The sequence below is a fragment of the Leptinotarsa decemlineata genome, unplaced genomic scaffold, assembly GCF_025532065.1.
Source record: "Leptinotarsa decemlineata unplaced genomic scaffold, Ldec_3_MD MMD2_tig00026340_RagTag_RagTag, whole genome shotgun sequence".
NCBI classification, from domain to species: domain Eukaryota; kingdom Metazoa; phylum Arthropoda; class Insecta; order Coleoptera; family Chrysomelidae; genus Leptinotarsa; species Leptinotarsa decemlineata.
This window is the reverse complement of record NW_027412694.1, coordinates 16,929,201-16,956,507: the sequence shown is the minus strand read 5'-3', so window position 1 is coordinate 16,956,507 and position 27,307 is coordinate 16,929,201. Positions and strand designations below refer to the sequence as shown.

The 27,307-nt window shown below is 34.1% G+C and overlaps 1 protein-coding gene across 5 annotated transcripts; it reads left to right on the top strand.

Moving 5' to 3' along the window:
• The first annotated feature begins 388 nt into the window (after positions 1-388).
• LOC111510742 (retinol-binding protein pinta) lies at positions 389-27,278 on the top strand. Of its 5 annotated transcripts, none has more exons than XM_074183458.1 (7): positions 389-512; positions 12,385-12,554; positions 16,633-16,792; positions 18,193-18,442; positions 24,294-24,404; positions 26,690-26,792; positions 27,024-27,278. In XM_074183458.1, exons 2-7 carry the CDS (start codon positions 12,407-12,409, stop codon positions 27,170-27,172), a joined length of 921 nt encoding a protein of 306 aa, XP_074039559.1. In that variant the 5' UTR covers positions 389-512; positions 12,385-12,406; the 3' UTR covers positions 27,173-27,278. The 5 variants fall into 5 exon arrangements, with proteins under 5 accessions (XP_074039559.1, XP_074039560.1, XP_074039556.1 ...); XM_074183459.1 differs by lacking the exon at positions 389-512 and adding an exon at positions 12,164-12,297; XM_074183455.1 differs by lacking the exon at positions 389-512 and adding an exon at positions 12,208-12,251.
• The last annotated feature ends 29 nt before the right edge of the window (positions 27,279-27,307 follow it).

The window sequence follows — 27,307 nt, the reverse complement described above, 5'->3', positions numbered from 1 at the left end:
TGAACAGAACGTTTCTCTTTGTGAAAATTACTTTGTTTTAAATCTGATTCTCCTTCACAGAAAAACAACTTTGGTTTTTCATTATTATATTTAAATAAATTGTATCTTATGGATTCAAAAGTGTTCAGTATCTATTTGTGTTTTTATTGATTCCAAATATCCAACTAGAAATAATTAACATTTCGTTTTCATGCTATACTTTTGTTCATAGAACAAAAAATGTTTCCATTTTCAGTTTCTACAAGGAATTTCTGAATTAATTTCAAAGTGGTGAGAAACTCGTCCTCCTATTCGGTGAATATCGATAGTGTTCATAATAATATATACGTATACTTTATTAGTCAGAACCACTCAAATTGATATATTGTTGTTATTTTTTGTGTTTTTTCGAGGACAAGGTAAGCAAGTATGTCCACTTATAAAATGATAATTCGAGTGGTATGACAGTGATTGAAAACAACTTTTAACGTAAAGAGACTCATTGTTCAAGAGAGCATTGTTCATGTGTGGAGGTGAGTGTTTTGTTGATATAGAATATAGAATTAGAAGAAGAAATTTTAAAGTGAGATGTGAAAACAATTGGATTTGGTATATTTTTATGGAAAGTTTACTGTTTGCTACGTTCAGTGACAAAAATAGGGTTAACTATTTTTATTCTGAGACTAATAACACTGGCCCACAAAATTTTAACTGTTTTTTGTCACATGAAAATTTATATCAAACTTTGAATCTACTAGGGTTACTAACCAATATTGAATCAATGGAAAAAAAAATAACACAACAGGTTTTTGTCTTGACATCAAAGCATATATTTTGCTGAAAAATCCAAAAATCAACTATACTCAGAGATATTATTACTTATTGTACAATAAATATTTATGATTTTCGTGAATATTCGTCTTCTGGTAGGTCCCTCCTGAGTTTCCAACAATAATCTGCTAGCATTCCTGGGCTGCATTTCCATTGATAACGTTTCTCTATTTAGTAAATGTCCTGATGGAATCTCTTCCCTTGTTCGTGACTCACAGCACCCAAATCTAGATGAGAGTCAAACAGACGTATTTTTTAGGACATATTATACCCCAAAGCTTCATCTGACATCAGTTTCTCTAAAGTCTTTGTGTTTCCGCTTTATGATTTCTTAGAACATTTTGGACAACACTCACAAAACATTTCCAGATTTTTTCCTGGTCATTTAGTTCTCCTACAGAGCTCTTATCCTTCATAAGTTGTCGTATTTGTTAGCCTACAAATATTCTTTCTTCAATTTCCGCGTCGCTGAGTCTGACACTGACATCTTTGCGCATAGCTTTTACAAATTTTTCCATCAGACTGAGTGCAAAGGTGGTAAAAATATGTCATCAGGGTTCACTAAAGGCTCATTTCCAACGTTTTTACGGCCTGAAGTAAGTGACTCATGCTTGAGCCACATTTTATTTTATCAGTGACTTTTTTGTCTCTGCTGTCCCATTCGCAAATAAAACAGCAAAATTTTGTGTAATCAGCATATAGTCCAAGCAAATAATGAATAACTTCCAAATCGCCACAAATTTTCCAAGAGTGTTCACTGTATTTAATTTTTTCAAGAAAAAATCTCATTTTTCGTAAGTCTCTTTCATATCAGAACCATGAGCAACCGACGCTGAAGGGAGTTCGTTTCTGTTATGCAGCAACACTGCTTTCAAACTAGTTTTTGAGGAGTCAATGAACAGTCGCCAGTGACTTGGATCATATTCAAAATTCAATAAATTCATCACAACAAAAATATTATTACAATGGACTTCAGGAAAGTAAGTTTTTATTTCATCGTCACAATGTCGAAAACAAGAAACTTTTGTACAAGGAGAAAGTAAATTCCAGTCCTTCAATCTAGACTTCAAAAGCTCAGCCTGTTTATTCAGATACATTCAAATCACGTACTAAATCGTTTAAATCATTTTGTGTCAATAAGTGCGGCTCTTTGAAGTTTGCGGTTCATACCTTGGGTGACTATCTTCATATTCCTCATGCGAACAAGTTCTGTCGGACTGATCGATTTGGAGGCATAAGCAGTTCGGCAATATGTAGGATAGGTCTGTTGACCGAAGACAAATTTGGATACTGGATGGTATGTTTGGACTTTTATTTTTGTTTGACTCAAATAAAAGCCCAACCTAATAGGAGTCTCACACACGTTACACAACATTTTTCTGGGACCCAGAATTTATCTTGATGCTGCACAGTAAATCCAAAATATTCTTAAAAGCACTGTTCAATTAACAAAACTTTTGTTTGAAGGTGATTGACAATGTTTCATGATGAATTTCACTAGTTCGGACTTCCATTGTCTACTATATAAAATGATTTGAAATTCCTGAAACAACTAAAAAAGATGAATTAATTTTTTTTATTTATTCAATTGTTCTATTTTTACTTGTATTTTATTTCACTATTATTTCATTTCAGGTTTATTTTGCTTAATATAATTGTTATTTTCAGCTATTCATTTCTGATTCTTCTTTTTTAGTTGTTTCAGGGATTTCAAATCATTTTATATAGTAGACAATGGAAGTCCGAACTAGTGAAATTCACAACAAAACTGTCAGGGTTACTAGAACACTTTCGTTACATATTTGCGATGGACTTAACGAAAATAAAATGTATGTTAGCTGATGCAATAGCATCATATAATGGGGGTAGGCCAGCATAAACAAAAAACACATCACAAAGTTCATGTGACAAAAACACTGTTGACCTGTGTAATAAGAACAGTTTTTAGCCATTGAAAATATTTTTCTTCTTGATTTGAACAATTCTGTGTATTTCTGCTCGCTTGTATTCTTCCGGCTGAATTCATTTGTCAGGATGAAATTGAATATATTGGCACCTATTGATGCCGCACTGTTCTCTCGTCCACAGTTATACAGACATACCTTGCTAGTACCTGGATGACTGAAGAAAGTCTAGAATCCCGAGCTCATGAAACGCTACAGATTCGGATACGAACCATTCGAAACACCGCAAAAATTGAGTTTTGAACTGTTCGTCTCTGCTCACTATATGTTACGGTTCAGCCTAATTTCTTTCCATTAGTGAGCCCATTTCACCTACCCATTACTTAAGTCAAGTAATAGCAATATTTTTGAATTTGCCGTTGTATTGTCTAGATCAGAGTTCAGCTGAAAGTAACATATCTCAATGGAGGTAGCCACTACTACGTGGTAGGAAATCATCATGAAAAATGAGAATTGAAACTTTTCATGTTTTCATCACTTTTATTTGTAACTAACGTTACTTAGTCCGGTCAATTTAGACATTCGAAGCTACCCAAATTTCCACCAAACTGAAAATCAGTAAGATTGTTCAAAATATGTTTCACATACAAAAAACAAGGACGAGGGAATCTTCCAAGGAAGGATAAATTGAACTCACATGGAACACTGTCACCCTCACTGGTAAACATCGATGTTTCGCCTTAAGACACTTGCCCTAAGGCTCTTCAGTACCAAATTGGATAACATTATAGAAAATACACACAGTTCATTCATAAATTATGATTTTTAATGTCACGGAATAATCTAAAAATATAACCCATTCAATTCAAATGTTTCACATCTTTCTCCTGTATGGAAAATTTTTTGTTCAAGGTCAAAGGTCAAAAAAATGAATTTTAGCGATTTTCAGCGAAACGGTGAGTTTTATCATAAAAATACTTCAGCCAAAAATTGTAGACCATAAAATTATCTACAAAATATATATTGATTTTCTACGAGCCACCGTTTTTGAGATATAACGATTGAAAAAGTTGTAAAAGTTTCAATCGCCATAATATGCACACGTTTCCACGCCAACTATGAGGTAGCGTACTGAGTGCATTTTTTTTAACGTGGTTTCCCCAGTAGGCTTATTATTCCACGGGTCAGTTGTGATCCTATTCAATTTGAAACTCTCAGCATTGATTGCAAAAATAAAAGCAATTTAAATTTAAAAAATAGTGAAATCTAATCGTCCGAGTCGTAACTTCCAAATTCTTCTCCTTGTTCTTCCTTTTGATCTGCTTGTTTTTGTTCGTCTTGTTTTTCTGCTTGTTCATGTTCTTCTTGTTCTTCTTCATCTTCATCCTGAGTATATGTAAACTGCGTTAATAGCGATGTATCTCATGTCGCCTCGTAGGAATCAAACGGATCCTCCACTGTTGGTGATTCAATATTAAAGCACGACCGGCCTTGACAATGTGTAAATGCCAGAGACCAAAACAGTCCAGCTTTTTTGCAAGATTTAGCACTGCACCCCTTGTTGCAGTTGCAAAAAGTTATGTTCAGCAGTTTTTCCAGCTCAGGTAGAAATAAAGTTTGGACTGTTGACCAATTTCTAACCCCAGTCTGTAGGGTCTAGCTGACAACCAAGCCACACTTGAACTTGGTAATATACCCGAAAAAGATGTTGCTAAGCAGCAACTGAGGTTGGAGGAAGACGAGGTAATTGTACTTGTTTTCTACTTTTGGTATTTTTAACGAAACATGCATATCTTTACTTATCTAAGCAGGTGGGTTTTTTAGGAGCTCCGTACATAGAAAGAAGAAAGCGAATACCGTTAGTGATAATTTCTTGTCGAGTTGAATTACTATTTTTGAAAACTTCAGCACATTGAATTGAATTTTGTTCTTCAAACATTTTGAAAACTGTTGTTTTACCCCTTCTGTAAAATGCACATGTCGTATCACAGCCAGTTATTGCGTGTGAGAATAGTACATGATTTTGACACTTTGAAAAAGTAGATAAACTTTTTGATGAATATATTTTCGATTGATGTTGAGCTTTTCCTGGTTTTAAGAAGAAAATGGTTTTTTCAATTGCAGTTCAAACAGTGAGTAATACGAGTAAGTCTACATCTTCACCAACAACAATAGTTGTATTAGTCGATTTGAATTGTGAGTATTTGTGAGACTTGTGAGTATTTGTAAGAAACTTTTGTTGACTGGTTGGAACTGTCATATTTTCATCAAACAACAAATGTCGATGTACATACTGTACGTATTCATCTAAGATAACGTTTAATGTTTCTTCGGTATCCCACACAACGCGATGTAGTAAATATTCTCAGTCATTGATGTATGTCGCATTTGTATCATCAAAATCTACCTTTTCGAAACAATCGTAAATGGCAGACGCATCTTGATGTCATCAAACAACGATGAAGGGTAGGAAATACTACACATACGATAACCGATAAAAAAAAATTGATATATTACAACTACAGAGATGTATATATGTGGCGTACTCATGCATATCATTACGATTATAACTTTTACAACTTTTTGAATCGTTATATTTCAAAAATGGTGGCTGGTACGAAAAGAAGCATCGATAATTTTTTGTAGATGATTTCATGATCTACAATTTTTGTCTGAAGTATTTTTATGATAAAATTTACGACTTTGAATAATTTTTTTTCCATACTGGGGAAAGATGGTGAACTTTCAAATATTATTTGAAATCAAATTTTGAACAATCTTACAGATTTTCAGCTGAGTGGGAATTTAAGTTGCTTTACTCTTATTTTTTTGGTCTAATTTGTCCGGACTAACTGCAGTTTCGTAGTTTAAGGAAATTTTCAAACTTATACACTAATGTATAAGTTTGAAAACGTATCTGTCGGATAGTTTCATCGATAAATGAAGAACATTTTCAGCATTGGTGTACTAGATACATTTCATACATTCGACTGAGTGAGGATCGAAAAAAATTACTGCCCATGACTCGAACTACTAGCATTGTGCTAAGTACCATGAAGCTTTCTTTCGAGTATTCATTTACCGGTAGCGTTCCTGCTTCACAAATATGATCTTTCAATTATTATATTCCAATACAGTTTGCAGATTACAGTACGTTTCACAATTTCCAGACATTCAAAGTGCTCTCATCGATTACCCTCAATTCGTCGATCGAGGAAAATGGAGCTTGTTGAAGACAGTAGAATGGACTGCGTCGACTGTTCTGATGCCTGGTGTTCCTCCATAAAAATTGCCTCATAGAAAAACTAGAAGGCAGCAAAAAAAGGCTTCGACTTCGAACACTTTCCAAAAGATATGGAGACAATAGAGACCACGTCTTCGCAAAAAATTCAATTGCCAGAAACTTACCGACGAGTAAAAGGTTTTTCTTCGAATATTCTTCGAAAAGTATTCAGCAACAATTCCATAATTTCTCCTTTCTATGTAATGACACCCTGAGGTAGTTGAATTTAACCTTCCGGTAAAAACTGCCCCAACACCAGCATTTGCACTGATTTACTAGGTGAAATATACGAAGGTACTCAAAGGCAACACCACATTTCCATCCAATAGTCAACTCTTAGAATATAGATCACCAAGAATTGACAGTTTAATCTGTTGATTTTCTATGCACAGAAAAACTGTGCAATATCCTCAACGTCACGATATGTTCAATGCACTACGCTATATTTGATGTTTATTGTTGTGTTTATTGCTAAATTGATTGACAAAACGCGCTTACGGGAACAATGCTTCAGTTCTAGATGTTTTATTGGACTCATGAGGTTCCAATTTTTTTCTTTCAAGTACATTTTATACTCTAATTCACCCTCGGTCTGAGTGAGACTTTTGCTGCCTAACAATTTCAATCCTATTTACTATTGTTCAGTGGATACTGCTTTTCATTCATGAAACACACGTAATACTCCTTACAAAAATCATATGGGGCCATATCGATGTCCGTGAAACTCACCCCCAAACTCCAGATCAGAATGCTTCATAAAATAAAGTTACCTTTTCACCACTGTGTCTGAATGTCCTTACATTTCCGGTGAGTGAATTTATATTTAGTATCAGCATTGCACCCGTGCAAAGCCAAGACGGTTCGCCAGTATCATATAATTAACCAAATATTGATCACAGCCAACATACTCGGACTAAACATAGACGTGAGATTATCGAAAAATCAACGTGAATCCATTTAATGAACGATAGTTCGAAAAAAACAAGCTTCAGTAGCAACACAAACTAATTTAGGATATTGTTCAACATCGATAATAAGTCCTAAGGATTGATGTAAGTAATGACTTTCCATAAGTCTGAAATCAGAATGAAATCTGAAACAATGGAATTATTTTGTTGTAAAAAAGGGTGGGATACCTCAAATTATATTTTCAATATGACTACAATCTGGCAAACAGCTCCTAACCAAGTATATTTCAAAGGCGTTTGATTGCGTCAGTCATAAAATTTTATCAGAAAAACTTCATAAATATGGATGTAGAGGTGTAACGAACACCTGGTTCGAATCGTACCTTTCAGTCAAATGGTGAGGACAACGGAACTCTCGGAGAACAGGACCAGTGAATCTGGTGTACCACAGGGTTCTGTGCTAGGCCCTATTCTGTTTCTGCTATATATGAATGACACATCTATGATTAACATATCTGGTAGTTCCACTCTATTCGCGGATGATACTACAATATTGTGGAAAGAAAAAAACACAATGGAGCTAGATAAAATAATATCATCCGACTTGAAGAAGGTGAACAGCTAGTGCGATGCAAATTTACTCTCTCTAAATGCATCCAAAACGAATATAATAACATTCAAATGTTCGCTTGATGACATTTCAATAGACGGTGACGTATTACAAAATAAATCAAACACAAAGTTTCTCGGTGTATTCATTGATAATAGGCTGAAATTCGATGAGCACCTAAAACAACTGAAGAGTAAGACTTCCTCAGGATGTTATGCAGTTAGAGTGGTTTCAAATGGTTTCCATGTCGCAAAGACCGTTTACCATGAACTTATTGAATCTCTACTACGTTATGGAATATTTTTTGGGGAGCATGCGACTCATCCCTTCTCTCTTCTGTATTGATATTGCAGAAGAGGCCACTAAGATGTCTCTGTAAAGTTAGACCCAGAGAATCGTGCAGGAATTTGTTCACTGCCAATAAAATATTAACAGTCATCGCACTTTTTATCTTAGAGACAGTTTGCCTTATTTATAAACATAAATCGAAGTTCAACTTTACTTCTACTCCTTATGCTACTCGCATAAGACTTCCCATCCCAACTTTTAATCAAGGATTCCATATACTACAATGGTGGTAAATTGTTCAATCATTTACCATCAGAAATGAGATCTGCAAATTTAAGGAACGTTCATTTCGAAAAGGCGGTGGAGAACTTACTTGTGGATAGGTCCTATTATAGTTTGGAAGAGTATTTTGGCGAATCCTTTTAATAATATATTAGAAATATATTACTAATATTCTTACCACTATTGTACTATCACTTTATATTTATCTATACATTTTCAGAACTTTTTTTTATATTTACATTTAGTCATTTTTGGAACTTTTTTATGTCTACATCTATACTTTTTTGTATTTTTTTATATCAACATTGTATTTCTTGGACTTTGTCAATAGATGCAAATCTTCGGACAATAAAGTATATTTTCATTAGATTTGATTTGACTCTGATTTCAGAATTATTAGAAGTCATTAGTTACATCAAGCCATGGGACTTATAGATGTTGCTGATAAAGCGTTTTGTTTTAGTTCTTTGAACTATTACTTATTTTCCAATTTTTAGTTTGGATTGCTATTTCGAGCCTATTCAATTTAACCCATTAACGCCTAGCGTTACCATGTGGTCACAACTGTTACAGGGTTCTTCTTATTTCTATTACAACAGTGTTTATAGATATTTCCACTTGGTGGTATCATAAGTCTATACACCAAGCATCAATTGATCACATGATATGGAACAAGTGCCGACTAAGTGTAGTTTGTGGAGTTGACAATTTATTATTACGTCGCTTCATTTCGTTTGTGTGAAATTATGGTAGAGCCAAACTTCGAGTGAGTATAACTGTTTTGATTACTATTATTACAATGAACTGCTTGCGGCATCCTTCAATGAATAACCGAAGCTAATTATTGTTACTGTAAATGCATGATTTGAGGTTATCTCAGCTTTGATGCAGGTGTGTTTGTACGCGTGTTACCGCATGGTTACGCTAGGCGTTTCGACTACTGACATTTTTTCATTTCTTTTTCAGACGTGGATTCAGCTTGCAAGAAGCCCTAGAAATGGCTTATGGTGAAGATGTTCCTGCAATTTATATTGAACCACCAAATGCAGGAGTGTTAACTGATGAAGATTCAAGAGAGAAAGATGGTGGTGGATTATTTGATAATTTATCTGGTTCACAACTACGAGCTGCAGCTGAAATTCAGTTAGGCAATAATGACCGTATTGGCGGCAGCTATACTCAAGATGATATAATCGAAACTGAAGCTGATGACGAGACTCCCCATTTCACAACAGTGCCTACTAAAAGTCTTATTGAAAATCGATCTGACATAGTTATTCTTCCATCCACGCCAGTTCCGTTTGCAATTGTCTCATCAAGAGCATCAAATTCGAAATCTCAAAATCAAACACCAAAACGTCAAGCCAAAACAGCAAATCTTCAATCTTCAGAAGGTAAGCCTCAACCTCCAGAGAAAAAAAAAGAAAATGGGACCAGAAAATATTGTATGGATTCAAGGATACTTACAGAAAAGTCCAATCCAAGGGTCTTCTTTCGAAAAAAATGCATATAGAAAATATAAAGATTTGTCCTCTGTTGATCTATTTCAAATGTTTATGGATAGAGATATCATGAAGTTGCTTGTGGAAGAGACCAGCAGGTACTCTTCATTTCCAAAACTGTTCCGATCCTAAGATATCTACTGCAGAGATGAAGGTATACTTAGCTATCCTCATTCTGAGTGGCTACAATCAACTACTTGGTAAAAGGTTTTACTGGGACTTGAACTCTGACATGAGAAATAATCTTGTACACAACTCTATGCGTAGAGATCGATTTTTGCAAATTTCTAGATTTTTACATTTTGCTGACAATAACAATCCAGACCTTTCAGAAAATGCGTCCCTTGATGGATAAAGTGAAAAATAACTGTTTGAAATATTTTGAACCAGAAGAACATCTTTGTTATGATGAATCTATGGTTGAGTACTTCGGAAGACATAGTTGCAAGCAGTTCATTCGAGGAAAACCGATAAGGTTTGGATACAAAATGTGGTGTCTGAACGATCCATCAGGATCATAAATTTTGAAATGTATCAAAGTATCAATCCCAGACGTTCAGTTTCATATGGAAATGCATATGGTAAATCTTCTGCTCCCTTGGTAACCATGTTGGGTGAACTTGTTCGAGCAAAGGGTCCACAACCATACAAATTATATTTCGATAACCTGTTCACCAGCATGGCCTTAATGAAACATCTGAAGGAAAACGGTTGTCAAGGCAATGGTACATTCAGAGAGAATCAAACACCAAATAGCTTGCCTCTAACTGACAAAAAAGCCCTGCAGAAAAAACAAAGGGGCACATATGAATTGATTTTTGATAAGAATAGTGGGATTCTATTCGTCAGATGGGTTGATAACGAAGTCGTTACCGTTGCTTCCACTTGCTTCGGAGTACAGCCGATTGGAAGTGTCCGTCGTTATTCTCAAGCGGACAAAAAAAATGTTCAAGTTCCACGGCCATATGTTATTTCCAAATATAATTCATTCATGGGGGGCACTGATCTCATGGATGAGAATATATCTTGTTATCGTATATCTCTTGGGGGTAAAAAATGGTGGTGGTGTATATTCACATGGACAGTAGATGTTTGCATACCAAATGCTTGGCAAATTCACAAAAAAATGTGTGGAACTTTGCCACAGTTGGAGTTCAGGAGACAAATTGTAACAACATATTTGAAGAGTTATGGAACGGAACCGAAAGGGGCAGGAAGGACCTCAACATCATCCAGCTCAGTTACATTGAACAGAGTATCTGATGACCTGAGGTACGATGGGAGAGAACATCTTGTTATTCGCATTCCAGAAAACAAGCGACGACGTTGTGCTGGAGAAGGTTGCACATCAGTTGGAAGAACAATGTGCCAAAAATGTGATGTTGGACTGTGCATTGAATGTTTCTTCATATTTCATAAAGCATAATAGCATGTATTTATTTGAAATAAAAAGTTTGAAACTCATATTGATTGACCTTATAAGCGCTAGCGTTACCATATGGTAACGTATTTTTTCTGAAAAAACTGAATTCTGAATACATTATTTTTGTGCGATTTATATGCTTTAGATTATTATCAGTGCTGTTCATACATTCAAATTCGATTTTCTAAAAAATAAATAATTCAGGCGCTAATGGGAAAATGAGATTCTCATCCAACTCGTGTTCAGTTTGTTCGCTGTTGTTATTATTGTTTTTAGTTTTTGTAATTGGTTATATGTAATTTACCACAAAATATTCTATAATAACCTTAAATTTCGTTTTTATATGAGCGCACGCCTGTGGTGAATGAACGAAATTGGCTTCGCTGCGATAATGAATGTTGTGTTACAATTCTTCGCTGAAGAGGCCCAAGTCTAGAACAGATGATTTTCAAATACCACATAGGGTGACCCAATGTAGAAAATTTAAAAAAATCAATGTGCTTTCATCTCACCACAAACCTATTCCTTTATGTATTTCTTGAGGGATCCCTGAGATATATGTTCATATGATGTGTTTTTCGTCACGATGCACATAAAAATTACATTTTCATCAGTTCGGACTTCCATTGTATATATCATGATTATGATGATCTCCGGCCTTTTTCCAACATTTTGGTTTTTCATTGCGTTTGAGATTTTATGATGAGAAATAAGATCTTTATCATTATTATCATTATATAAAATGATTTGAAATGATCGAAAAAACCATTACAATTGAAAATAAAAATGAATGACTGAAAATAACAAATATATGAAATCTGTCAATTTGTATTTGCTTTTTTGTTCAATTGTTGAATTTTCAATTTTTTGCTTGCTGATATTTAATTTTGCTGTGATTTTATTTATTTTTCCCTGCTAAATAACTCTTATTTTAGCTATTCATTAAATTTTTTTAATTTTATTTGTTTTTTCAGACACTTCAAAACATATTATATCATATGAGACAATGGAAGTCCGAACTAATGAAATTCACCATGAAACATTGTCAATCTCCTTTTGAATACAAACAGGACATCTCTGAATATTAGCGAGTATATCACTTTCAACAGGTATTTTTTAAGAGTGCATTATTCGCTAATTCAATTAGGAAGTTAGCATGTTTCTGCATGACCAGACGATGAAAATTAGCCAGTCAAGAATGGCCAGTGAGAAATGATGAAGTGGAAAGTGTTATATATAATGTGAATATATATATTGAAAAGTTCCACTAAAAATTCACTTGATTGTGTAAATATTTCAGGATGACAATTTCTAAGTGGCATGGTATCAAATTATTGTTCAATGCTGATACTGATTCATAATTGTTTTTTATAGCCCAGCAGTGGTAACAACAGATATGGGTATCGAAGATTATTTTGAAGATGTCCATGAAGTATTGAACAAAGGACTGAAAATTTTCAATAAAACCAAAGAAAATGCTGAAGAGGATGTCAAAATTGTAAAAGAATGGGCCGAGAGTCAACCACATCTACCTGAGGCTCCCAGTGAGTTCACTATTTTTGACTGTGCGGGCATTGTGTTAAGTTATATTGGTAAATCATTGGTATAAGCACGTACATTCCAGCATAAAGCAAACGAAAGTATGTACAATGAGCTAAGCTGTAGAGTAGAGTTCATTAGAGCATAATATACTGCACTTATTAAGTGCAAATTATTTTTTCCCATTTCTTTTTCTTTTCTCTCATTGGAACAAATTATTTTTCAAAAAGGCTTTTGTTTTACTTTTTATTGTCACAAATATCCATTCCTCAATTTATTCACCTAACACTTTATCTGTTTGAATTTAATCTATTCTTGCATTTGTTGGACACATTAAAAACGATTGTTCGCAATATTTGTTCTATTTTAAATGACACTTGATTCAAAATGTTACATGAATAACATTTTTATTCGAATGAAAAATGGAACGCCAATTTACTATATACCTATTGAATGGAGGGGTTATACATATATTTTTTTTGTATTATTCATTTCATTATTTATATTATTCTGAAAAATAATCTAAATACATATAGTTCAACTCAGCAATGAACAAACATTTGTATTCAACAGTCAATGGAATGTATCATTCGAGTAAATTCAACAAACGTTTCAATTCCGCATATATTTTTAACCTTTGGATAAAATGTTAGTTATTTAGATGACTAACTTCAAATTCACTTTCTGAAAGTAACTTTGGGAATGAAATTTCAATTATTATATTTCAATGACTGTCAAAGTTATCCCATGAAACATTGTTGGTAATGAAAAAAGACTTTCGTTTGTCTCAAAATATAGCAAATTAACTTTCCACACTAAATATTTTTCTATGAATAATAAAGATTGTTATATTTCAGTTTTATTGAAAGTGTTGAATATTTCCAACATTCACTTCAATGCATTCAATTTGAAATTTGGTAACAACTTTAGTGCAAACCTTTCTCAAGCAAGTATTATTTTATTTCATCAATCTTTTTAAAAAGCTAATTTCTGAGGAAGAAATAAATTTTTTGATGATTTGAAAACGTTTGTTGTATTTGAAAGATACATTTAAAACGATTGTTGATAATTTTAATTCGGCGCTGGTATCGAGCGGATTTATCAAGAACTTCAAGTGTTACATATGGCAACATGCTAGTTCATTTATAGTACGACAAAACGCCGTTCAACCGTGGCGCCGAATAAAAATTATCAACAATCAATTCAATTCATGTATCACTGAAATTCAACAAACTAAATAATTCAGCTCATTTCAAAGGAATATTATTAATTGGTATTTTGTAAAAATGAATTGATTTGACTGTTGCATTTAGATGATACATGAATTAAATTGATTGTTAATAATTTTTATTCGTCGCTGCGGTCGAACGGATTACTACCGTACTATGACCAACGCCATACATATATATAGTTGAGTAGTTCCACAAAAATACGCCCGACATCAGCGCCGAATAAAAATTATTAACAATCAATTCAATTCATGTATCACTGAAATTCAACAAACAAAATAATCCTGCTCATTTCAATAGCGTGGCACGCCATTTTACTTTCTATTGGTATTTTATAAAAATGAATTGTTTTGATTGTTGCTTTTAGGGGATACATGAAATAAATTGATTGTTAATGATTTTCATTCGGCGCTGCGGTCGGACGGAATATTATGTTACTACCAATAGACTATCATGTTTCCAGATTTAAAAAATCAGCTTCTGCAAAAATCCGCTCGATACTAGCGCCAAATTAAAATTATTAACAATCATTTTAATTCATCTAACTGTAATTATCAACCAACAATTTTATTCATGTTCCACAGAAATTGTAGTAGATTATTCGATGGTTACAAAAAAAGTATATATGACAAACATTCACTTCCAGAAATTTCAAACAATGATTTTATATCATAACTGTTAGCAACTTTCCATCAAACAAATTAATTCATGTAACATTTTAAATCAAGTGTCATTTGAAATGGAACTGATTTTGTGAACAATCGGTTGTAATATGTCGAACAAATGCATGGATAAATTAAATTCAAACTAATAAATTATTAGTTGAATCAATTGAGGAATGAATATTTGTGACAATAAAAATTAAGGTGTTTTTGAATATCGTTCTGAGATATTCTCTGAAATAACTATGTGAGAATAAAGAATATAGTTTTCTTTTCACAGGATATTTTCCCCTTTCTCATGAAATGAACATATCTCAAAGTTTCGTTGGTATGATGAATATTTAACAAACGTGATATTAGATGATGAGGGATGAATATGAAGTGTGCATTCATCTACTGAAATATTATAATTTTTGTTTTCATCCAACAAAGCATGCAATATCATAGATTTCCGCTGTATCTCAAGCGAAAATTTATGCTATCAAACTGTGAGCAGAGAAATTGATAGAATCCAACCTCAATAAAAATGTGAGAAAAAACGTTTTTGGCTCGCTAACACTCCATCTTTATACAACAAAAATGTGGAAAATTCTCAAAGAAAGAAAAGAAACAGTTGATTTTAAAAGGTGTAACTCTATATATAGATGTGTAGATCAGGTGAAGAAGTTATTTTCGAACACAAACTGAAAAGAAATGCTTTTCTGAAACAGCTACTTTCATATGAAAACTAAATTACACGTAATAAAAATTCTTTCGAAACAAATACTTCTATATGATCGCTGAATTATATGGAAAACTCTTTTTCCTACTCAGTTTGTATTACTAAGATAATGTTATCCAGATTGATACTGAAGAGCCCTAAGGCAAGTGTTTTACGGCGAAATATCGATGTCTACCAGTGAGGATAACAGTGTTTGCAAGTGGTATTTTCACTATTTTGTGTGGGAATCCTGCGAATGACATCTGTTTCAATTCCATAAAGAATGTTTGGAATGAAAACTAAGTAGAGAAACATGTTTTTTTGTATAATTCAGTGTTCATAAAAAATGTTTGTTTCGAAAGGATTTTTCTTTTGTGTAATTCAATATTTACATGGAAGTAGCTGTTACAGAAGGCTCTTTTTCTCAGTTTGTGTCTGAAAGTTACTTTTTTGCATGATCTACACCTCTATGTATAGAGTTACTTCTTTTGAAATCGATCTCTTCCTTCCTTACCGCATTTTTTGTATCAAGATGGAGTAGAAGGGAGCCAAAAACTTTCTTTCTCAAAGAATAATTACTCCTAAAAAAATAACCCATTCAATTTGATCAATAAAAATATTCTTGGACAGTCAAACAGCGTTTAAAGCTATGGCTCCTACCGAGAAACGTCTAAATTGGTAGCAAATTGCCAAAAACGACTCTCCCTAATAGAAAGTCTTAACAAATTTTCTCTGGTCCGAATTCCTGGCCATACTGGCGTGGAAGGCAATTAGGCTGCTGACTCCCTTGCAAAGGAGGTTGCTGCAAGTAGCTTCATCGGACCAGAACCTGTCATTGGCATCGCTTCAATTTTTACCAAGCAAACATTGTACACCTGGATGACAAGAAGATCCATGGATTTCTGGCAAAATCTTTCAGGAATGCGTTCATTCACTCTTCGAAGCTTGAAAACCAAACAGTTATGGGACTACAGTAGGAATGAACTACGATGTCCAACAAGCCTTCTTCTCTGAATTATCATATATAGCAACTCGTACTGTAGAAAGACAGGTATGTCGCCTCTGTTTGGAAAATGATGAGACAGCAGAGCACATAACTTGTACCTGCTCCGCTGCGGACGGAATCAGGTTTTTAGAGTTTGGCAGAGCCGCACTCTTACTATCTGAATTGGAAGATCACTCAGCATTTGAAGTGATGACATAACCTAACCTAATATACTTATTTTATACATTTCGTGTAACCATCATATTAAAAAAATAGATATTTTTTTCCAAAATGAAAATTTTAACTGTTTATGACTTTATAAGGAATGTATCGCATTGAACTTGATCGGTCATTCGCCGTGTCGAAGAAAAATCGTCTTATATGAGTAATTCTCCCACATTGTACGACAAAACTAAGATTCCATGTTCATAAAATGATAATAAATCTTTGAAAACTCCTCTTCACAGCTATACTACAGAGAGTCAAATTGTTTTATTTTTTTTTCAGACAATCACATGATAATGTGCTTCCTCATGATGAATAAGTTCAGTATCGAAAACGCCAAACAGAAAATCGATATGTATTACACAATGCGATCTTTGTTTCCAGATTTTTTCGAAAACAAACATCCTCTTTCACCACATATGCTAAATACAATGGATGATCTGTAAGTCCTCTAAAATGTTTATCACAATTTCATTTGTTCTTCTGAAATTGATCGTGATACGGTTCGTTTTCTCTGAAATTGAAGGTGTTTCAAAGATATTCTCATTCATTCGACCATTAATTGGAATACATAATAAAGGACTTGCATAGCTTCAACGAAATCTTGAAAAATTCATTGGTTTTCGCGATACCTTTGAATTCATATACGTTAATATAAAAAATGAATGAAAGGTAATAACACAACTTGTTCGGTTTTGAACAAATAGATACATGAAAATTGAACTCTAAAAACACAAAAAAATCAAAATCGACAAATCGAAAATGAAGCATTGAAATGAATTACTAGAAAACTCAGTCAAAATATGATAGGGTCTTGAAGACTTAAGTAATCCAGATACTTTTCCGAATTGCTCAGAAACAATACTTGTTTTTTTTCTGTTACCCTTCAGAATGTTATACAAAAAAATGAATGAGAGAGTCTTCCAGAGAAAGGAAGGAAAATAATCAATTTGAAAATAAGTAACTCTCTACGTGGATGTGTAGATCATGCAAAGAAGTAACTTTCAGACACAAACTGAAAGAACGTCCTCCTGAAACAGCTACTTTCATATAAACATTGAATTACATGAAAGAAAAAAATTCTTTCGAAACAAATACTTCTATATGAACACTGAATTATACAGAAGATACTTTTCTCTATTCAGTTCGTATATCGAACATTTGTTGAGGAATAAGAATCAGATATCATTCATATGAGTTCTACTTTGAATGAATGGTAATAAATTGTACTCACATGGAACACTGTCACCCAAACTGGTATACACCGTGTTTCGCCTTAAGACACTTGCCCTTAGGCTCTTCAGTACCAAATTGGATAACATTATAGAAAATACACACACTTCATTCATGAATTACGATTTTGAATGTCACGGAATAAGCTTGGTCTGCTTATGTCATCGATGACATCGTAATGACATTCATTCACCTATTTGATTTAATCCCAGCCGTGAGGAATCTTATTTGATTTGAAAGGGTTATATTTTTAGGAGTGAATAATTTTTGGGAAAGAAAGTTTTTGGCTTTCTACTACTCCATCTGATACAAAAAAATTAATGAGAGAATCTTCAAAAGAAAGGAAGAAAAATAATCAATTTGAAAATAAGTAACTCTATACATGGATGTGTAGATCATGCAAAGAAGTAACTTTCAGACACAAACACAATGTAATTCAATGTTTATATGAAAGTAGCTGTTGCAGGAGGACTTTCTTTCAGTTTTTGTTAAAATAAAAATCAGTAATGAGTGAATAATGAATTCGACAACAATGAAATGATTTTGAGTAGCTTCAATTTCTTTTTTTTTTTTTTATTTTGTTTATTTTCCAATTCTTATTATTTTCAGATGTTTTTTACCGCTGCCAAAAACAACAGATGAAGGCTATCGTGTAACGATTATTCAAGCATTTCACGACAACACTGAAAATTTCGACATTTGCAATTTTTTTGCTTTAGCTTATAACGTTATTGAAGTAAGATTTCAAGAAGATTATCCAGTTGGTGATGTCATTATTTACGATTTCACCAATTTGAGAATGGGCCACTTGGTTCAATTCACACCCACCATTATGAAAAAAACTGCTACAATATTAGAGGTAAGTCTTTCCTTGAATACTCAGATAATCAATAGTTCGCGATAATTCCGATCAGGAATAAAAAAAATTGATGAAGTATACATAGAGTTGTTCCTGTTGTTACGGTTTTATTTTGTCATTTGTTTTGTTTTGAGGTCAACGACTATTCAAACCTGGAATTAATACTTCCATGAAGGTTTTGGGATATTTCAATACCTCGACATTCGTTTACTTCTCATTTACTGATTAACAACTATACAAGGATATATTCGAACGCATTAGTTATATTCGAACATATATTCGAATCCTCTAAGGGTTCTGTGCTCTGTACGGTGAATTGTGTAGTGAGGGTGTTCTGTGAATTTGGTTCCATGAATGTCTTGCCGCCGGGATTCAACATTTTTGTGGTACTTTTGGTAGCCATTTTGCTAATTTTGGAATTTTTGTCCAAACTTCTTGATTTTTCGGATTAACAAAGTAAGATCATCTTTTATAAGAATAGGAAATCGTTTCATTCCTGGAATTTGGATGCTGATAAAACATTCAACTCACTTGTTGTATTCAATTTCTTACGGAGAACCGAATCTTACTGATTTGAATCTTGGCTTCTTTGGGGCAAAAGTAAACCTATAGACAACACGACATCAAAGGTGAGTTGGTATTTATCAACGAGACAACTCATACATTCAGAGAATGAGCTTGATCATTCTATCCAGACGTATCGTCCTGGACATCACTTCCAGTGCACCGTTACCATCTAATATGAATTGTTTCATTTTAGGCCTTCTTTTATCTGGATACCATTTCCTTATGTTAGTATTTCTGTAAGACTAGATATCCTTGTATGAATGCTTAGTACAGTAGTAGCAGTAGTTAGTAGTTACTCGCTGTTGAGCCGATCACAATTGTGGTACCGACAGAACACTGCAGACCTAAGTTCGGAATTCTAAGACCATTCTTGTTCTTCAACCCACCTTGAGGGAGACGCACACAGATAAGCTTAGGTATTGAGTATCAGTGACTAGGTTTTTGATGCTAGATTTATTATCTCAACAAAGATTTATGTTCCTCAAACCTGCCCAAAAGGGGAAAACATATTAGTGTAGGGTATATGCTTTTATGCATATGTAGATGAATGCATTCCCTCAACCTACTGTGAGCTGGCAATATAGCTATATCTAAGGTGAAGTATAACTTCAAAACAGCAACGTCTCAAGTATTGAAGAGACATCCTCCTTTCTTCTTTGGGAAGCCTGGGTTCATTACAACCCCCTTAGAATTGAAACATTTGTGCTATAGGTGTAATATAATTTATATCTTATGAATATTTTGGGATTATTTAAGATTAAGAAAGTAATATCTTCTCATATTTGACACTTTGTGGCCTCAGGAGCTCAAGACTTCCTGCCAGTATTGTAGGGAGAGTCCTATAGTAACGGTTGATGAAAGGTTGATAATATTTATGAACTGACAGGTAAACCAGGGGATTTGTTGACAAGTTTGCAACCAACTGAGAAAGGTGTAGATGTTAGAGGAAGGAATTATAAATATTTCAACTGGGTTCGAATTTGAATTAATTTGTTACCGTTTAGAATTGATTTCCCGTTTTTGTTTAGTATGCTATATAAACTCCAGGGTTGATAAAGCGGGTGGTCAACGATATATGAAAGGCGTTATATTGAGATTGAACATATCTCATTCTCTCAAATGATGGTGTCCATAAAAATATACTCGGATAGTCATGTGGCGTTGGACGCTCTTGGATCCTGCCGAGCAACATCCAAATTGGTAGCAGATTGCCAAAAACAAGTCTCTTCGATAGAAAGACTTAACAGATTGTCCTTGGTCTGGATTCCTGATCATATTGGCCTGAAAGGCTGCTGATTCCCTTGCAAAGGAGAATGCTGCAAGCAGCTTCATCGGACTAGAACCTGAATGGCAAGAAGATTTAAGGACTTCTGGCAGAATTTTCCAGAATTGGCTCACTCCAAGGCGTTTATTCACTCTTCGAAGCTTGATACCAAACAGTTTTTGGACTACAGTAGGGATGAACTACGATATCTAACAGGCCTTCTTAGAGGTCACTGTCATTTGAGTCATCATATGCAGAGACTTGGACTGTCGGAAGACAGAGCTCATACTATGTGCCTGCCCCGTTAGAGACTGAATTAGGTTTGAAGAGTACGTCAGAGCCGTACTCACACTTACCATCTGACCTGATAGGCCACTCACTATACGAACTGATAGACTTTGTAAAGAAGCTAGGTTAATTTGATCCAGTGTGAATATATGTGAGCCACAAAAAACCCTTGCGGGTTGCGGTGAGGGGTCGAACAGATCCACTCACTTTGGACCTAACCTAACCCAACCTAAATTTCAATATCATGAGAAATAATTCAAGGTGAATATGGCAATGTAAATCTTTTTTTGAAACGTTCTTCCAACATGAATATGGAAGTAAGAAAACTGAAAGAGTTCTCAAAAAAGTTTCGAACTCAGATCCACTTTCATTATATTCCAAACGGAATAATTTTTCGAGAGATGAGCATTCACACTAGGATTCACCTGAAAGAAAAAATGTAGTAAGTTGACAGTGACATACTTTCCAGATCAACAGCTGTTAGATTCAGTTCGTTATTTTGGAAGTTTCAGACTGGAGTTAATTTCTGCCAACAGGTGACAAATCTAAACAAAATCGGCTATGAAAAAATAGAAAACTGAATATTACAGGCAAAACAATCAGTTGAATTTTCATAAAATTCTGACCTGAAGGCTCATGGAATAGAAATAAATATTCGTTATTATTTCACTACGGTAAGTTCAGCTCTCATTGCTCAAACGGAGTTTGAGTTCGTATTGCTTTCCCTACCGGCCTATAAATGGCTTTTCATGATGAGCATTAATTAGCCGTTTCTGGCAAACTATTCAACGGATCAACCTGAAAATTCCACAGTATACATAAGTCAATATGACCTACACTCCTGAAATATTTTATACGGCGTTTTATACGGCGGCGTTGTCGCTTCTACTATAAAGTAGCGGCTTCTTTGATTTTTCAAATGGAACACCCCGTATATAATATCATATTATGATTTATTATCACTTTGTCAACAAATTCATATAGTATTTTCCTATACCTATCAATTACCGTTCAGAAGATATAAATTAATTTCGATATTTTTTTTACCAAACATGAACTTTTATAAATGCTGATATTTTTGAACTCTCTCTCACTAAAACGATCAAATTTGAAATGGAGTGGAGTGATACTATGAGAATCTTCACTACGAGTCATATTTTCATTTGTCTTCAAAAAAAGCAGATATTTTGATCTCATGAAAAAAGAGTGAAACTCAATTTTTTCAAATAGAACACCCTGTATATTTCAACATTTTTGAGCTCTACATCCAATTTCAGATTACCTTTGTTCAGCTAATACTATTTCTATTTTGAACCGTTTTCGAGATAAACTGTTTCAAATGGAAATTGACATGGTTTCCTTGTTCATCACTCATTTTTGTAAAACAGAATTCGTTTGATGTTTCTCAATTAGTCACAGATAATACAATGAAAAGATAATCATTAAAATACTCCTAAACCATCGAATGAAACTTCTCTTCAAACAATTTTATTAACGCTAAACGCGAACTGAAAATAATATACCCATAAATTATTGAGTTAATCAAATCGTCAGTGTATTTCAAGATATGTTCAAACACATCTCCACCTCTACTTAAACGAACATGTAATCTGAACCTAAACCAATGTTCCTCTTTGTGTATGATCTCAGCTTGGAATCATTCGATATTATGTTGATGGGTCCAAACGTACTCTTCCATTCCTGATTTGCTGGTTTCCCCTCGCTGTGTGTGTTTCTTGTGCTCGGCAATGCGAATATTCAATGGCCTCTTAGTTTCACCAATATAGGATTTTCCGCACTCACAGGGTATCCGGTAAATGCAATTCTTGGAATCGGAGTCCGCGTTTGGTGGCCTGGTTTTCGTGAGGCTGCTACGGATAGTGTTACCGGATCTGAAGCAGGCTCTGATGTTGTACTTTTATCCAATTCTTTGTATGCTTTCCGATAATCCTCTGATGTAGGGAAGTGCAAGCACTGGTTGTGATAGCTTTTCTTTCTTTTGGGACTCCTGCTCTCTTTCAGCCAAAGTCTGTTCTATCATCGCTTTGGAGTAGCCATTTCGTTAAAGATCATTTTTGATGATGTCTAGTTCCTTCTCGAGACCTTCCTTCGTATTACAGAGTCCGAAAGTACGGTCTACTATAGTTTCGATGATTCCTCTTTTAGTCGATTGATAGTGGTTGGATTCGTTGTTCAGATACTGTCCCGTATGAGTGGGTTTTCGGTATATAGATGTTTCCCACTTAGTGTCGGTCCTCTTCACCAATACGTCTAAGAATGGCAATTCGTTGTGGGCTTCCTTCTCCATTGTGAAAGTGATGGAAGGTCTTACGCTGTTGATGGGTTTCAAGAAAACGTCTACAACATTGTCAATAACCTTCAAAGAATTGTAGGACTCTGCGAGTTGTCTAGGTATCATTTACTATAACCATGCAGTTGAACTATTTGTAAATACATGCAGTCTGCAAACATGCATTTCAACATGCATGTTTGCAAAAATTTTTAAATTCTCAATGTAATTCAATAACTTTTTTTCTACTCCCTCCATTTTAAACTGATAATTACATGTTTGACAGAAAGTGGGTAATGTTAAATTCAGAATATACGTATATTACCGAGTAAGCAAATATTGCGATGAATAATTTGCCGCCAGCGAAATCAAGAGAAAAATACGAATATAATTTATAAAATTTTATGAGTAGGAGAAAGAAAAAAACATTATTCGTTTTTCGAAAACGTTATTCCCGTTTATTTCGAAGATTTAGCAAAAACTTTTAAACCATCGTCATAACAAGTATAAAAAAATGTGCACATCAGCAAATATTCCAGTTCACGTGCCTCTCTGAAACGCAAATCTGATGGTTTTAACCAGAGAAATCCTCGACGATTACCACTGAACGAATGTATCAATTCATTAAGGAAGGTTCAGATGGCAAATATTTGTTTTCGAAGGTAACACAACTCCGCTTTTTCCTTCTATTTATTTTTCATGAACTTTCTAAAACGATTTTTGAAATACTCAGACACAACATGAATTTTAAAACTGAATTATTCAACATCACCAGCCAACAGCCAATCACATTTCAATTGCCAGACGCCTCCAACCAAACCCTACTACCATGAACTATAACAGCCAGGCAAAAGGATTTGAAAATATTTACAGATCACATGTATTTGATATTATTATATTATATGAAACTTTTCGAATTCATTCATTCACTCATAAAGTGAATATCAAATATGTTTACTACTCATATTACAATCAGACATCACATTGGTAATCGCCACAGTAGCTCAAGAGTAACGGATGTCACTTCCTTATGACCGACTGAATGGGTTCATTATCCAGAGCTATAATCTCGAATAGATACATCGTATCATTTTTTCTTTGATCAGTCGTGGAAAAAGTATAGTAAGCACCTCGGGGATAGAGCCAATTACGTCCAGTCGCGAATAATCACACTAAGATAACGCCTTGTGCATACGATTTTTCGCTCGGGAGTAATTGGTTCGTGATATACTATTTTTTATGCATTATATATTCACGTATGTATGTATTTATATTTTATATATAGCCTAGTATTCAAGTTTGACTAGCCTGATGAAATTTTATCAGCGTAATGTAACGCAATTTCAAAATTTTTGATGACGAATAAATTCTATTCTATTTTTGAAAATTTTGAAACTTCCCACTATTGCATAAAACTGAAAAATATGTTTGTCCTTTTTCAGAAAACATACAATAATAATGTGAAACAGGTGCATTGTGTCAATTATCCGAAATTTGCCGAACCAGTGATCAATTTATCTATGAAAATGGTGAAACCAAAACTTGCACAGAGGGTGAGTACAGACTTAGTTATACAGTGTGGTACCTTTAACTGGAATAAATTCAGTAGAATTGTAGCAGAATGTTTCTTGCAAAATTCCTGAGACAAGTCGATTTTGTTTACAGGAGAGATACATTTCTACATTCTAATGAACCAAATTACATGCATCCCTTACATAGGGTAGCTACCCCCTAAATTTTTTTAAATAGCAATAAGGGTTGATTTGTATTAAATTTTAAAGACATATTATTCCTCTAAACAGCAGTGCTCGATTTTTAAAATTTCGTCGATTAGTTTCCGCGATACTATCAATTTAATAATTTGCATAAAAATTAGCATTTTTCAAATTATCCTCATGTCTTATGAAAAATGCGCAGCTTTGAAGAAAATGTTTAAACAGGTCGATTTTGCCTTCAAGGGAGGAACATTTTAACAATGTAATAAATACTACTACCCCTAGAAAATTATTAAATAGCAATAAAGGTTGGGTTGTAATGTGCTTTAGAAACAAGATATTTCCCTTAACAACAGTAATCGATTTTTAAAATTTGATCAAGGAGATTATAGTGAACTATCTAGTTTTACAATGAACATAAGGGTAACGGTTAAAAAAAATGGTACAAATAAGATTTAATTTAATATATGCTCAAAGTGTTCACCAAGTACATGCTGGCATAGTCCAAGCCGATGGTAAAATTCTTTTCTTACATTTTTCAAAATGTCTGGAGATATTTGACGGATTCCATGCCTAATGCGTTCTTGGAGTTCATGTATGGTTTCTGGTTTCGTAACATAAATTTTGGTTTTGAGGTATCCCCATAAGAAAAAGTCTAGTGGGGTAAGGTCAGGAGAGCGTGCCGGCTACTCAATTGCAGCTCTTCTGCCAATCCATCTATGTGAAAAAATGTGCTCCAAGTATTGACGCACGCCGCGAGCATAATCTGGTGGTGCTCCATCTTTCTGCATCCATATCCTTTCATCAGGCAAATCTGGATCTAACTGACTAGGGTATAGGGCAGATAAGGCCGGAACTAGTGCGTTTCGAAGAAACTGCTCATATCTTTCTCCAGTCAAATTATCATCGAAAAATATAGGCCGTATCACTTGCCTACCAATAATACCAGCCCAAACATTAATTTTCACTGGGTACTGAGTGTGAGTTTCCCTCACCCAGTGCGGGTTAACGTCAGACCAGTAGCGACAATTTTGTCTGTCAACATGACCACTTAGAGTAAATATAGCCTCATCAGAGAAAAGTAGCCATTTCGGTGATATCTGATTTCCATCAAAAGCGTGCATCATAATTTCACAAAACTGAACTCTGCGATCTGCATCGTCTTCACATAACTCTTGGACTGCACGCATTTTGTAAGGCCGTTTGCCTGCACACGCTAATATTTTCAGCACAGATTTATGACAAACAGAATTGTCACGAGCAACTTGCCTGGCTGCAGTAACAGGTTGTTTTTCGAATGCCAATAGTATATCTAATTTCGTATTATTATCGATTTTAGATGGCCTTCGTCTAGGAACATCTCTAACATACCTATGTTCTCGGAATCTCTTTTCAATTTTGCTAATAGTACCTTGATTTAAAGGTGGCACATCTGGGTTCTTCTGTCTAAACAAATCGACAACTTCGTCTTGAGTTCGACGTCTCTCTCCATAACCAATCATCATTAAGATTTCTATTCTGTGGAACTCTGTTAAGTGAGGCATCCTCTCAAAAATTTTTTAAAAAGTTCAAAAAAATTCAGGGGGTAGCTACCCTATGTAAGGGATGCATGTAATTTGGTTCATTAGAATGTAGAAATGTATCTCTCTTGAAAACAAAATCGACCTGTCTCAGGAATTTTGCAAGAAACATTCTGCTACAATTCTACTGAATTTATTCCAGTTAAAGGTACCACACTGTATATATTTTTCTCTCGGTGTTAAGAGCATGATTCTTCCATTGTGTTTTCCATGTAAATATATCGTACAATGAAGGTAACAGGAATACAAAATTAACATGAGTTATGTTTGTTCCCAAAAAAATCAACTTTAGTTCTTGTAATGTTCTTCATTTTCAAGTTTGAGCTTATTCCATAAATTTCTATATACGCTCAAAACTACTTCGATAACAAACTGCTTACATTAACAAATTAGGAGTTATCTTCGACAACAGATTGAGTCTCAATTTACATTGCGAATATGAAGATCTGAATGGGAAATGTTATCAAGTTTTCGAGTCTTATTGTAAAATGCCCACAGAATATATTTTTTATTTCATTTCATTCATTAGTATTACATTTTCAGTTTCGGTTCCACAAAGAAGTTGATACCATGAAAAATTTCATCCCAGTGAGGATATTGCCAAAGGATTATGGAGGAGAAGAATTATCATTGAAAGAATTGAATGGTAACCCAATTTATATTTGAGTAAATAGTTCAGCAAATATTGTTTATATTTTGGTAAAAGGGGTTCAGTAACATTTCACGTATAATTAGTTGAAAAATTTATTTTCAATCGTGATTTGACATTATATGTTGAGATGGAATCTAATCAGTTATAATTCATGAAATACAAATCACATATTATTTTTCCGATTTAAACTCTTTGCAGGAAAAATCTCAATTTTGTTCATTACAGAGATTTGGAAACTCAAATTCGTTCACCACAAAGAAAGATTCGACCTTTTGGAAAAATTACGTGTTGACGAAAACTTGAGGCCCACTCCACTAACAAACGATGAACAATTGGGATTTTATGGAAACTTCAAGAAAATCAGTGTAGACTAGAAGAGCTAAAATAATTAAAACATTTTTGTGCAATAGTTTAATTCTTCCAAAAGTATTCATTTCAATAGGGTCCGAAATTCATTCAATAAATACTCTTCAAATTTGAGACGTGTTTTTTTCCATTAGCTACTTTCA

Coding starts and splice junctions, on each gene's coding strand:
- LOC111510742 (XM_074183455.1), top strand. CDS start 12,223: ATGATGAAGTGGAAAGTGTTATATATAAT. Junction 12,555..16,632: donor ACATCTACCTGAGGCTCCCA/GTGAGTTCACTA, acceptor TTTTTTTTTCAG/ACAATCACATGATAATGTGC. Junction 26,793..27,023: donor ATCATTGAAAGAATTGAATG/GTAACCCAATTT, acceptor TGTTCATTACAG/AGATTTGGAAACTCAAATTC.